The sequence below is a fragment of the Populus nigra genome, chromosome 5 (genome assembly GCF_951802175.1).
Source record: "Populus nigra chromosome 5, ddPopNigr1.1, whole genome shotgun sequence".
Classification (NCBI taxonomy): Eukaryota; Viridiplantae; Streptophyta; class Magnoliopsida; order Malpighiales; family Salicaceae; genus Populus; species Populus nigra.
In genome coordinates this window covers 19,421,131-19,435,892 of record NC_084856.1, presented here as the reverse complement: position 1 = coordinate 19,435,892, position 14,762 = coordinate 19,421,131, and the positions used below count along the sequence as shown (strand labels likewise).

Sequence of the window (14,762 nt, the reverse complement as noted above, 5' to 3'; positions counted from 1 at the left end):
ATATATATATATATATATATATATATATATATGTTTGTATGATTTTTAACCAATTGAACAAAAAGTAAGTGTGATTTAACATGAGCCAACACGATAGATATATAATTTAGATATTAAAAGAAGAGTTAGTCCGGATTAACTGGATAAACTCACGTCTTAGATCATGAGATCGGGACATTTGGATATAAAAATAATTGAAGAAAACCTCAAAAAAAAAAATTTAAATAAAAAATGTGGAACGATGATATTGAAAAAAAAAGATAAAAAAAAATAGATATTAATCCTTATTAACTTTTCAAACCTATGATCCGGGTCATTAGACCGAAAACAGTACACATGAAAAAATTGTGAAACTTAATCCCTAGAAAATCAAACATTGACGGATGAAATCGAAAAAAAAATAATTACTGATAATCTTTGATAGCAATTAAAAGAATGAGGGTTAAAATCAAAATAAAAAATAAATTAAAATACAATGACAAATTTTTAATTTGAGAGTTAAATTAAAAAGAATAAAAATATTAACAAAAGGGAGAAAAAAAAAAGAATGAAGACCAAAATAAAAAAAAAATACACTATAAACTTGGATTGAAGGGTGGAATTAAAAATAATAAAACTTTTATAAAAGGGTCAAGGAAAGAAGTAAAAAATCAAAAGAATGGGGATCAAATTAAAAATATCAATACATGATATAAAGAAAATTAAACATGTGGAATTTTTCAACAAGTTTTTTTACATAAAGAAATTCCTAAATGTAAATAAAAAAAACTTATGCATGTGTCTAATTAAATAAATTAAGAACTATTGTGTAAATAAATATATATAAAAAATATTAATGATAACTAAAAAAAATTGGATAAATTGAGAGACAAAAATAGATCAAGATATTTAATATTGCAACATAGATTATTTACCCGGTTGTGTTTAATGAATTCTTTTATTAAAGTTATTTTGTAATATAAATCAATACACACATAAAATTTATTGAATAAAATAAAAGGAAAAAAATATTATACAAAGTTGCACATATGAAAAATATTATAAGAAAAATAAATATTTTTTTAAAAAAATAAATTCAATTATATACATATAATTTTTTTAAAAAAAAAGGTATTAATTTTTTTTAAAAAAAAGTCTTGCTAGACCTAGTGAGCTAGACAAAGCATCTACCCCACCAAGAAAAGATGTGTGTAGGCCTACGAGGTCAGATTCATGCGCACATGCTTGTAATTTTTTTTAAATCAGTAAGGCCTCCTAATCTTTTGAGAAAAAAAAAATAGACAACTCTATCATGACAACAAAAAAGCTTAATTATACAAATTAAAAGTTTAGAGGCTAAATTAAAAATTATATAAAAAAATATTATTACAATTTATAGTGATTTGTGCAAGGATGAATAGTGTTTAACACTATAGTAATTTCACCGTCCCTTTCAATTTCTTTGAATATTTACAGGGAAGGGACTTGTTGACGGTCAAATTAAGTATGTAGTAGCCTAGTTACAAGAACTAGTGTAACATATTAATTTAATAATTAGTCAATTTAGGGTGGTTGAGTTAAAGAAAAACTTTATTTTTATTAAAATAATATTATTGTAGATTTATTTAAAAATAAAAAAAATCAATCAATTCAATATCCATATCAATCCCGACCGTTACCCAAATTTTGAATTGGATCAACTCTCGATTGTAACCTTACATATGCATAGTAGAACTACCAAGATGGTGGGTTCATTTTGATGTGTCGATCGGTGGTTGGATGCACGATGTGGATGTCCAGGTAGATGTTTTCTTTATTTGGTTTTATGGAAGGGTATCCTAAATAATTTTTTAAGAAAATAAAATTAAATTTATCTCCTTGCTTTAGTCAGATAAACAGTTACAAAAAATCTATGTTTTATAATTTGATCTTCTTAATCATCATATTAGTTTCTTAATTGTCAATGAATTTAAATACAATGGAACCAATCTTGTTATTTTATTGAAAATTCAATGGTCCTAAAGGTCAAAATATCTGTCACGATCTACAATTTTTTCATAATATGAGCTGTGAATTTTGTTTTGATCAGCCAATTCAAACTTTTGAATTTCTACGTGATCTTATTCTTACCATTTTCATTTAGACTTTACTAGAACGGTGGCCCTGATATCTCGCGGCAGGTAAAACTTTTTTCAATACTAAAAAGTGATATTTAGACTACGATAATTCAAGATAACCCAGATTAAATTAACTAAAAATATATTTTGAGATATAAGATTAAAATAATCTTAAAAAACAAACAAAACAAATTTGTAAAATTTAAGGCTTAATAACCTATGGGGTAACTTGACGAACTAACAACCCGCGATATGGAATTGGAATAAAAAAAGAATATCAAAAGGATGAGCTAGTAAGAAACAGGAGTTCAATTAAAAAAAATGTCTAAAAAACCTTGGGCCAACTCAGGTTAACGTTATCAACCCGTTCTCAGAATAACTAAACAAAAAAAGAAGTGAAAATTGAATAAAATAACCAAGGATGAAATTGAAAAAAATCCAAAGTTCAAAAAGGTTCAAAAGCCAAATAAACAATAATCAAAAGAAAGAGGATCAAAATCAATAAGATTACAAATCGGAGGACACAATTTTTTTTTTAAAGTTCAAGCATGATTTTCTAAGGAATGAGAGAAAAAAAAGAGAAAAAAGAAAAAACATTCAACTCAGCCTAACCAAACCTTCTTTATGAGCAAGTGTCACACCACTGGAAAGAGGATGACACATCACTCCTAACGTTGTAGGGGAAAGATTTTTGTTGTTGCAAGGGCTCTCACACACCACTTGAATTTATTTGTTTTATTGGTAATTTTTTTTCCAAACTATTTATTTGTTGGACCAAACAATTATGAGAATCATAAAAAAAAAATCTTAATAAAAAATAAATATTTTCATAATCGTGCAATGGATTAAAAATATAAAAATAACACTTTGGATTTTTTTTATAGTATATTTTCAGTGTAACCATGTATTAATTGAAAAATTTTCTTAGGAAGGATAAAAAATTAAACTTAAGAAGAAAAGTGAAGACAAGTCATAACATACTGGAAAAAATCGCTTAATAATTTTATTAAAAATATATAATGGTAATATTGAAAAAATATATTTTTTAATATATTATTTTTTTTTATTTCAAATCTTAAAAAAAATCCTAAAAAGATGAAAATGAGCTAAAGAAAAGAAGTCAAACACTTGGGCTTGAGTCGCCTAACATGTAGCCCATTAGAGATAAGGGCATCACACACAGGCTTGCGAAGCCAAACTTGTGTGCCCAAGTCCTCTCTATTTTTATATTTGATTAAAAAGGTGGACGGTGCATTATTCACTTTTTTTTTATTAAACAGATGATAAGTTATCTGTTGTCTAGTGATGACCAAAAATTAGGAGAATTTTCCTAAAAATTAAAATTTCAATTTATTTTCACCAAAAAAATTTGAAAACATCATAAAACTCATATAAACCACCTAACAACCCCAAAATCACTTACAAAAATAAAGATCAACTGAATCTATAAAATTAAAATTGAACTTGATCTACCTTCCTCACCATGTTTAGGGAAAAAACCACATTTAATGTATTTCTCTCGAGAAGAGGAACCCGTTGAAAATTTTTTTTTTCTTTTGGTGACTAGATTATGGTTAAATGATAACTTTCTCTTTCCTTCACTATTTTTTGATAAGTTTCTCTTTTTTTTTTAAACTCAAGGACTGGAAAAACAAATAAAATGAATTTTTGAATCAAAATAAAAATTCTAATTTTTTTTAGATTGCCCATAGATTTTCGTTTTGTTTTACATTTTGGTTCTCACACTTTAAGTTTTGTTTTTCTAATTCAATTGAAAACTTCATCTAATGTAATTAGACCAAAAAAAGATCAAATTAAAAAGGGAAAAAAGTCTAAAAATAAAATTGAAAGAAAAAGAAAAAGAAAAGAAAAAAGAAAGGAGGTGCAACGAACCACTATAAAAAAGCCCAACTAAAAACTTTATCTCATGGAATTAGATCCAAAAAGTCAAGTCAAAAAGAAAAAAGTCTAAAAATAATTTTTTTAAAAAGAATAAAAAAAAGAAAAAGAAAAAGGGGGAGTTTCTTCAGTGTCATATAAACAATGAAGCATCATAAAAAAAACCCGGTTTTTTTTAGCTGTGATGGTAATTGCCTAACAATAATGGTGAAACAATCCCCATTATATTAGCTAGAAACACTTGCCTAACGCTTGGGGGAGTCAAATTTGGTTTTGTGAGTAGATTCAAGACTGGGTAAGAAGTCAATAACCTTGTAATTAATTTATGTTTTTGTGCATGCCGTCATCAATGCCGTTATTTCTGCATCAGAAAAAAGTCCATTGTCTAGCCATTTCTGTCTCCACAGTTTGTACATCGCGCCTTAGATTTGTTCATTACCAGAAATATAATGAAGGAGATGGATGACACATGTTCTATCTTTGTCACTATAGATTTATCAGTGCCGCCGATGCCAAACTAGAAACCACCAGGCCACACGCATCGTCCTGCTGAGATGATTCTTCCCCCATCAAGAAAGGCTATCTTTGATCACCATACGCGATCTCGCACTGTCTAAATTCGGCGGCATGTTCGACACACAAGCCGGCAACTTTTTGTTTTTAAATTATATTTCTATTTATTAATTATTAAATTACTCCTCAATCAACTTAATTATTACTCGAAAGTGAATATAAATAATTTTTGAATTTCAGTGTAATAAATTTTAATTTCTAAGATAATTTAATCATTTTATTTTAATTATTTTTTGCTAAAGATCCGGAAAATATTTTCCGGAGTTGAGAGAAGGAAAGCACTTTTCTTTGTAAATGTTCAAGTTTTTCCTTTGATCAAAACTAGTTTTCATTAATGAATTTTTGTAAAGTTAAATAGCCATGAAAGAATTTGAAAAATGATTTTAAAAAAAGTTGTAAAACAACCGCCCAATGGGTATTTAACTATTATTGAGAATAACCATTCAAAATATTTTCATTACCTCCTTTTCGTTCCCGGGAAAATTTAAACATTTATCACCTTATCGCTTTTAGATTACTAGAGTTTTACTGGAGAGTTTTTTTGTGAAAAAATTCCCTCTTAATCATTGATTCTGTAGTGTGGGGAAACATTTTATTCACTGTGTTTTTGCTTGTATCGATGAAGATGGGGGCGGAATCAAAATGGTGAACTTGGTCTTAGCACCACTGAGGGCTCTCTTGTGCCTCAGAAAATCCAAGGCTTTCAGGCACTTTAGGTTTACTGGTTCTTCAGACCCCAAGAAGAAGAAGAATTGCACAGGATAAACACAAATGAATGAATAATTAGGTGAATCTCTTGTAAGAACCAGTAAACCTAAAGTGCTGTGCCTGAAAGGTAATTGAGACTCATTGCTTGTTTTTGTGATGCCCCAATTGTTCAGTAAATCTCTTAAGCTTCTAATAATCAACTTCAGATCTCCATTATGGCATGCTTTAGTGTTTCTTCTGATCCGGAATCTCAAAATTTGTTCGGCTTTAACTGTTGTCCAGATATCAGGTGGCTGGAGACACACCATGGCATTGGCTTCTGATGGAAAACTTTATGGATTGGGATGGAATAAGGTTTATACTATTTACTTGCTTAATCTTCATTTTACAAGTATGCGTCATCTCATAGTGAATATAAATGTTAGTTTGCTTGGTGAAAACAGGACATGTAGAACGAGTAGTTTTTCCATTCTTGTGCCCAGTGGAAACAGAGCCTTGCAAATGTGAAATCACAAAAATTTCTTACACGCTGTGCACAATGTCTTGCATATTATTGGAATTCACTTCTCTTTGACATGGAAGCTTGTAGAACTGTTTCCTATTCCACTTTTATTTATTTATTTATTGCATGGCTTAATTAATTGCATCTCTACTTGTATATGCCATTTTTGTTCTTAAAATATTGCTTATTGGTTGGTGTATCTCTTCCCGTGTACAGTTTGACAGGTCGGAGATGGTGACTCAACCTACTATTGAAAATTGCATTGGAGCTCAATTGAGGCGAGTTTTAGCTAGAACATCTTGTGATTTCTGCATCATACCATCCCCCAGCCAGTTACTGGTTGGAAGAAACTCACATCGAGTTTTGCACCACCGAATTATAAGAATTCCCAAAATTTGTACACACAAATAATGAAATCTTAAAAACTTTTACGACTTCCTTTGAATACCGCGGCGATGCTGACAGCCTTCCTTCTTGCAGACAATGGCACATTGAGTCTGTTTACTTGAATTTGGATATGCAAGTAAAACTCCACCTTAGCTTCTTCGATCTAACAACACAAGCTATTGTGGTGATGTGTTGAAAACCAAAACTTCTTTGGTTCTCGCTTCCTTCTCTTTATAATGAGTTGAGAGCATGATTTGCAGATTTCTGGTTTGCCTTTGGAAACTGACAATTTGCAGAAATTTGTTTAAAAGATCGACATATGGAGGGTCATTTTTTCTTTTCTTTTCTCAATAAGCGTTGGCTATTTTTCATGAAAGGACCATAAACAGGATGTAGTTCGCAAATTATTTGAGGATAGATCAAATGGATAAGTGCTTCTGCAGTGATGATGCATGTATTTGTGGATGCGTTTCTCAGTTAACACTGAGTTGTTGCTCATGTGGAGTGAATTATGCATGAAGTATGACAAACTTCACTTGTGTCTGCAATGGATGTGCCCATTAACACATCCAGTAGTATTTAATTTTGGGCCTTGCCTCCCTGGGCCGATATAATTCATTTGGCTTACAAACAAGTATTTTTTTCTCGTTAATTTCAATCAATACACCGGAAAAGGTCTTATGATTTCAATAGTTTTAGTTGAAATATGTTTTGTTGAATAACATCTAGTGCACTAGCATATTTTGCTGCGTTTTCTGACAAAAATCTCTAAATTTTATCCGTCGGAATTCCAAAGAAATTATACCAAAGATCATAGAAGCTCTGAGTGTTGATGGATCTGGTGGCCACCAGATCGAAGCTTCAACTGTTGATCCCTCATCAGGTGATGTGTTGTCCCCATAGCCTCTTCTTACATTTTAACTTCACAATGGTTTTTGTCGCTTATTGTTATTAATATTAGTATTTTCTTCGTAATTTATCTCTTGCTTGCTCTAATCCTCTTGACAGAGAAAACCTCGGTTTCACCATCTGAGTGATATACCATTGTTCCTGATGAATCTGTAAGTAGCATTTCTAAAATTTCGACAATCATAGTTGGGACACCAAGTTGGACAGGCGTAAATTCACCTTCTTTTGTCACCATTTTAACAAAAGGCACCAATCATATGTAGCAGCATGGTAATGATAATAAAATTGCTGCTGTCATTTAGCATGCCCCAAAGGACTGTAGGTAACCCAGCTTGTAGATATCAAAGAACAAAAACAAAATAGAAAAAAAAATATTGTCACCAAAGTAGGCAACCCAGCTTCTAGGAATTCAAGCTAAATTTTCTATTTCAGGATTGAATTCGCATGTTAATTAGTGTTTGACACATGGAGTATACACGTGGAAATAAATCGATTGTATAATGTTGTTATAAAAACACATCTCAGGACATCCAAATTTTTATCATAGTCAAAATATTTACACGGCCATTCCTAACAGTTATGATTAGTTCTTCCTTTTCATGTTATTTTTTAGCAGTACTTTTCAGAGACTTAGTGTAATTTTAACAATCTTCAAACTAGTTTTGATTAAGGAAGAGTGCATATTTTGAAGGGGAAAAAAATAAATGCAGTGAGTTTGCAAGAACACCTCCGATATGTTCTGCATTTGAAAAGTGTGCAGGGAATGAAATGTTAGATAAATCTCCATGCCAGAACATGCTTTTCAAAGCTTCTTGGAGTGTTTAGTAATGTTTTTGCTCAGAAGAACCCAAATTAACAGCCATCATCCCCACAATAATGATGATGACAACAATGGTGTACTAAGTGATATCTCATGATTTTAATCTTTACTTGCTGTGTATCTGTTGGTTCAGAGGCAAACAGTTGCGTTTGGGGGGTAATGGGAATGATGCAAGTGTTCCTGAGAGTGATGTCAAACGGATGCGGATTTGATTACTCTAGATTAGGGGTGATTATTTTCGGTTCGATTCGGTTTTTATCAAAAAAAGTAACCAAACTGAAATTTTTTTTAAAAAAACCCGAAACCAAACCGAAACCAGGTCAAACCGACCAGTTTCGGTTCGGTCTGGTTCGGTTTTTTAGGGCAAAACCCGGTTCAAACTAGTTTGGCTCGGTTTTGCTCGGTTTTCTCGGTTTGGCTCGGTTTTTCCAGTTTGGCTCGGTTTTTTTTTTGTTTTGGTTCGTTTCGGTTTTTTCAGTTTTCTGCTTATAAAACCGAAACCGAACCGAACCGGCTGGTTTTTTCAAAATTTTAATCGGTTTTTTTTCGGTTCGGTTTTTTCGGTTATTTTGTTTCCGGTTTTCTCGGTTTGATTGGTTTTTCGGTTTTTTGCTCACCCTACTCCAGATCCATGGAGCACCAATAACCTGTTCTTCCGTCCCCAAGCTTCCATTATCTGTCTTTCCGAACCAGGCAATGCCTAAACTGTCATATTTTGCACTCTTATTACTGCTGAATGTAAATTCTTCCTGGACAAAACATTGTATTTGGTTATAAATTTATTGAGAGGAAATATATTTGACTCTGCAGATTCAACTTTTTGTTCAGAAGCCACCTGACCAGGCAAAAAGGAACCGCAATTCAGTCTGGTTTGTTCTCCTGGTGAAACTATCTATGTTGATCGGCATGTCCCTCAATGCATACACACGATTTTTTTTACAAAACCGGTTCCTACGGCTGAGCAGTATTTCATTTTGCATACGAAAGGATGGCTATTAACAGAAATCTGTCTCCATTTTTCTCTAGTTTCATCTTATCAAAATAAACAACGCTGACAAATGTGTCCCTCAGCTGTACATATGATCTTAACAATGTTCCACACTAGCCATTCAGTCAAGATCCGGCAAATAAATGTATGAAATATGAATATATTGATTTTACTGAAAGATTCTTCCCCATATCACATATAGAAGCTCTTGCAAAAAGATGAGATTTTTCTTAAAGGTGACTGGAGAAGAAACTTTTGACAAAATTAGCAGCATTCTAGCCATTGCTATATATGAATAGCTCTTGTCAAACAATTCAGTTGTCAAGATTCCTCCACTACCTATTACAAATATTTTTTTCCCCTTGTGTCTGTATTTTATGTATTTGCTGAATTATTCTTTCCTATAACTGGTGGCTCAGAATGCAAGAAGCACTTTCGGTGGCCGTGATGCTGTTTATTAGTCATAATTATTAGGTTTTCTTTTCTTTTATACCATCCAAAATGCCTTTCTTTTCATAGGTTCAAGAACACCCTGATGCTCTTGTCTGAAATTAAAATACAGAATAAAAAAACATACATGTTTATCAAGTAGCATCTTCTGATTCTGTCTGGCCTTTTCCTTTTCTAGTAAAGGGACATGCATTTGATGGGTTTGACACATTGCAAAACACTGGTTTTACTTTTCTGGGAAATATAGAGATAAATGCAAAAGTATAACTAAAAGTAGTTGAGTTGTTCTCAAACTTTCAAAACTAGTTACAATCTCAAAATAAAATAAAAAATAAATATAAAAAAGAGGGGAATATGTTTGGTTGGAGAGACAGGATGAATGCATGGAATAAATTTGTAACCAAACGTCACTCAATTGATACAAAAAATTATAATCATTAAAAACAGGAGAGAGAAAACTTATAAATTTACTTTTTGATTATTTATTTCAAAATTACCCTGGTAAATTTCATATATTTTAGTAAATAATTTTACTGTACACTTTTTTTTTGGAACTAGTTTAATACTAATCGAAATACTTAGCCTTCGATCATATCATATTTTATATGTTTGATCAATTCCTAATCTATCAGTCATTAGTCACCAGTATAATGCAAAGAGCATATCCATATACTGATCAGGCCAAACCTTGGAGGATTATGGAATTTACATGTGATATTAAATTAATAATGTATAGATTTGAGGTTTTAGAATTGACAAAGGTGGTAATGAAAACTCATGTTGGATTCCTTATGCAAATTACAAAGTCCTAAGACACTTGGAGCAAGCACTAATTGAAGATAAATCAACATAAAATTACAAATGATGAACCACACAAACACCACCCACTTGAGAATTTTCAGTCCTTTGTTTCAAGAACAATTAAGTTCAAGATGCAATCATACAACCACCGGTTTAATAGCTTGTCTTGAACGGCTTGTAAACCTTAAGGTCAAGCACAACACCAGCAATTGAGCCTGCAACAGCCACGAGTGAAATCACAAGGCAAGCCATGCTCAGCATCTGGAGACAAATCCATCTTGTGCTCCATTTTGGTATCTTCTTTTGTACAATGTACATCTCCACTGGAAAATAGACTGTCAAGGGCCAAAAACCAAGTGCACCGAGAATTCCCACAACATCATTAAAGAATGGGAGCAACATTGATATAACAGTGGTTAACAACACAAATATTGTTCTCCAAACCAATCTAAATAGATTCAGCTTGTATGGCCTAAAACCTGGGACTGGGATTTTGAATTCCTTGGTGATGAAGTAATTTTCAGGCCATTTTTTGTTTGCCCATTTCTCGATGAAAGCAAAGAGAGGTTGGCAAAACACTTGATATGCTCCAATCAGGTGGATTACTATGGCAACGTTGGCAATATCAATAAGCCAATATGGGTTATAGAAACCAAAGCCAGTGAGGAGATTTCCAGGAGCTTGGTCTCCAAAAGCTGCATATCCCATGCAACCACAAAGCATATAGAAAGTTGTTGTCACTACGATGCTTATCTTGGCAGCTTTCTTCATTGTCTTTGATTCTGCTGGTGGAGATTTAATTGTGTCCTGTAAAGCAAAGAAAATAATGCTAAATCCCTCGAAAGAATTTCGTATCGACTAGCCAAAAAAAAGGGCTTTGATATTAAGTGATCATACATACTTGAATTTCTATAAGAATGACAGAATATGAATATGCAAAGGCTATGGCCCCAAGTGCTTGGAAACTCCTCCATATCTTTTCAGTTTCGGTTACGGTTCCAATGCTTATCCCAGTTAGACTACCCTTAAAAGTTCCATTAGCTGCAAGCCAGTGAAGATAGAGAATTGTAGAGTTCCATTAGCAGCGCAAGTTAGAGATGCATTTCGGACAACTAAATAAGGAAATAAAGACACTCTTTGGCGGACGGAGATACTTATAGTTAAAGCAAATATATACCAGCAACTTTGCCAATGCCAAGGCCAAGACCAATGGTAGAGTAAGTAAAAGACATGACCGCGGCAACGATAGAGAGCCACCATAGCTGATCAAAGTCTGGAATCTGAGAAAGTAGAATTTCTGTTATACCAAACATGATCATGTATGGGTTGCTCGAGATGTGACATGGGTTCTGTCCACCGCTTTGATGGAAACAGTTTGACCTTTTAATTGCCCTGCCAGTAACCATGAACCAAACTTATCAATCAAGCTTTAAAGAAAACTAGAAAAAACAAAGAAGTTAATGGAATATTTGTAAAAAGACCAACTCACATCATGCTAATGGATGATGCAATGGTGTAACCAATGGCAATACCAAATAGGCCAATGTACTGAACAAGGCCACACAAATTGACTTTTACTCCTCCTGATAAGCATTGAAGACAAGAGAATTTTAACATTGGTGAAATAGAAAAAAAATGAAACATTCCAACATGGTCTGTAATAGGGTTGCAGTATTATGTATTTTTTGAATGCTTGGACAAAAGAAGTTTATTTTTATGATACCAAGAATGGATTGAACAGCGTCCATGTATGTATAGTTTCTTTTTCCTGTATCAGGATCGCCAGTCCGGTAACAGTCAGTGAGTAGAGATGAGGTATAGTATGTAACCAATGAGAACAAGAACATCACAGCAGGACCAGCAATCCATCCTAGTTGAGCTATAGCCCATGCCAAGGAAAGAACTCCTGATCCTATCACTGCTGTTATTATGTGGGAGCTAGCGGTCCATAGAGTACCTGAAGACACAAACCAACCAACATGAATATGAAATGTTTTCTACCTGAACAAAGTCTTCTACAAGAAATAGTGAAAACAGGGCAGAAACAGGGGAAGGATGGAGAAGATTACCAGTTCTTTTAAGGCGGCCATCATCATCAAAGCACTTGGAACCATTTTGAGGGAGTACATCAACGGAGACGTCAAAGACTTGGTGATGGTTGTGGAGGTGGTGGTTGTTGTGGTAGTTCTTTGAGGCAGCATTCTCACCCATCTTGTATTGGGAAAGGGCCAAAAAAGCAAAGGAAAGTTCAGTGAAAGAAGTTGGAAATGAGACTTGCTGTGACAAAAATGAGTGATTAAAATGGCATAGCAAGTACAGGTCCAAATTGGGTTTGTCTTACTTATCAACAACTACTAGCCAAATGTGCACAAATGGAGAGTAAACTTGTACGCACCACCTAAATCTCAGCTTCTTGGCTATGTTAGGTCTCAGGACTTTCTGCTGGGAAGATAGGAATGGGGAAGGCAGCAGCTAGTAATACGATTGAAGTTGAGCTTGGGAATGGTGTGTTTGTGTGTGTGTGTGTGTGTGTGTGTGTGTGTCTATATATATATATATATAATGATAGTGTGGACTGGACCCTCTTAACTCATTCAATGAACTGTTTTGAGCATCTTGGAGCCCCACCATCATCAATCTATTATCGGTCTACAAATTAACTTAAAACCAAACTCTGAACTGTACGTAACCAGCCTAACTATTCATTATCTATGCAATCAACTTCAGCTATTTTTTATGAACATCAAAATACTCAATTCTTACAGAATCGACTGTAAAACTGTGTTTCTGAGAGGGTAATGTTCGATGATGCGGTCTCGTAGTGCTACAAGATTCGCTCAGACTGTAGATACGATGAATGTCCAACATCTAACACGTGGTGTGGTGTAATTGTAGGTCTGGACTGTGCGAACTTGAATCATGCAGGGAAAAAGGAGAGAAAGATGGAGAAAACAGGAACAAGACAAGTACAGCTGAGCGTGTGCCAATAACCCAAATTGCGCCGTTTCAAATAACCCATCAACAACATCGTAGACCATGTTTCGGTCAACTCTCACTCTCTCTCTCTCTCTCTCTCTCTCTTTTATCTCTCATGCAAATAATGCAGGGACCACGACTCAACGCCGAGAGAGATGTGGGCTCGATCACTTCTGAGAGTGAAACACTCCCAGAAGAGAAGGGTCTTTCTTTTACAACTCATGTAACTCGGAATCATGCATAACTCAGTTGAATAAATCATAAGCCGCTTCTGCCCTGCTTTTATCATTGATTCCTGCCTCAGCTTTCGTGAGCATGATACCACTAGCTTTTCCTAGCTAATTTCTAGTAATTAATTAATGATAATATTGATTTTTTTTTACTATAGTGCACAGAACCAACGAAGTAAATAAAGTTTATTTTGAACTCAGGATTTGTTTAATAATATGTATTTGGATATATTTCAAAAGTGTTCTTTAAAATGCTAAAACTATTCAAAAATATTAATTTAAAACTAAAAAAATCTAGGGAGAGTGGAGGTTTCCCCAATTAGAACACAAACCACTTAATCACTTCGTGTCAAATTATCATAGAAAGAAAAGAAAAAAGAAAAAGGAAAGGAAAGAAAGAGAGAAAACAAGGAATAAAGAGATGATTACCTGCATTATTCTAGGCTCGAGCTGGCCCTCTTCTCCCTCAAATGGAGGAGTTCAAGTATGTACAAAAGAGGGCCTTATTAAAAAAAGCAAGAAAAATATAGACAGATGGGCTGAGATAACCAATGGCTGCACTGTCTCTGCCTCGGACTCCCTCCGAGTTTATATACATGGAGAAAGCAAAAGCATGCAAGACAACCATGGCGAATTATACTCTATTTAATACATCGATAAAGGCAACTTTTGTATTGCTCTCTAACGTGTCTGCTCTCTCCTCCATCCTTTGTTGAAGGGAAGAATAGATGCTTCTTCCTCCTCCGTACCTTTGAGCATAGAAAATGTTTATGCCATTTGATTGCATGTTGCAGCACCACAGTATAGAATCATGTGGCAGCTGGTGCTGCAGCAGGGAGATGGTTTTTGCCCGCCACCTCTCCCTCCCTCCCTACCCTGCTCGTCTTAATGCATGCTCTTCTGGTATCCTGAAGCAGAATTGATGACAAATTGCGTGTACAATTAAGATGTAGATCAAAGTACTTGTATGATTGGGATCACAATATTATTAATTGTTGTTGCAACAAATTTATGTGATATGATTGATGTGTTTTTCATGAAAGAAGTTCATGTAATAATTTTTCACTCCCAGAGAGTTTTTTAAAAAAAAATCTAAAAAGTGTATAGAAGAATAATAAGAATTACTTTTTAAAGTGATTTTTATTTAGTAATATATCATAATAATATTTTTTAAAATATAATTTTAATATCAATATATTAAAACTATCCAAAAATATATATAAAAGTTAATTTAAATAAAAAAAATCAAAATTTCATGAACCCAAACCCACATTTAATAGTTTAAATTAATGTTGGATAAAGTCAATAATCAAGAATACCACTAGTATCTTAAGAAACTAATTCAAGATGTGAGTGGCCATTTTAATATCATTTTTTTTTAATTATATTAATCACATAACACACAATCTTTTGACAATTAATA

At 33.3% G+C, this 14,762-nt stretch overlaps 1 protein-coding gene and 1 long non-coding RNA gene across 3 annotated transcripts; one reads left to right on the top strand and one right to left on the bottom strand.

Annotated features, from left to right (window-relative positions):
• Window positions 1-4,794: 4,794 nt before the first annotated feature.
• LOC133694480 (uncharacterized) lies at window positions 4,795-9,054 on the top strand. Of its 2 annotated transcripts, XR_009842291.1 has the most exons (4): window positions 4,795-5,403; window positions 5,559-5,630; window positions 5,995-7,048; window positions 8,705-9,054. It is a non-coding gene; the product is annotated as an uncharacterized LOC133694480 (long non-coding RNA). The 2 variants fall into 2 exon arrangements; XR_009842290.1 differs by having other exon boundaries at window positions 5,995-9,054.
• Window positions 9,055-10,097: 1,043 nt separating this feature from the next.
• On the bottom strand, window positions 10,098-13,926 carry LOC133694023 (amino acid permease 4). The gene is made up of 7 exons (XM_062115440.1): window positions 13,769-13,926; window positions 12,203-12,344; window positions 11,857-12,090; window positions 11,623-11,716; window positions 11,311-11,525; window positions 11,035-11,174; window positions 10,098-10,940 (listed from the first exon to the last, which is right to left on the bottom strand). The coding sequence occupies exons 1-7, from the start codon at window positions 13,772-13,774 to the stop codon at window positions 10,287-10,289; spliced, it is 1,485 nt and encodes a 494-aa protein (XP_061971424.1). The 5' UTR covers window positions 13,775-13,926; the 3' UTR covers window positions 10,098-10,286.
• Window positions 13,927-14,762: the final 836 nt, after the last annotated feature.

What these genes read in the sequence shown, in the direction of transcription:
- LOC133694023 (XM_062115440.1), bottom strand. An exon ending in TGGCCGCCTTAAAAGAACTG is followed by an intron (nt 12,091 to 12,202) that starts GTAATCTTCTCC and finishes TTGTGTCTTCAG; the next exon opens with GTACTCTATGGACCGCTAGC. An exon ending in TGGCATTGGCAAAGTTGCTG is followed by an intron (nt 11,175 to 11,310) that starts GTATATATTTGC and finishes ACTGGCTTGCAG; the next exon opens with CTAATGGAACTTTTAAGGGT.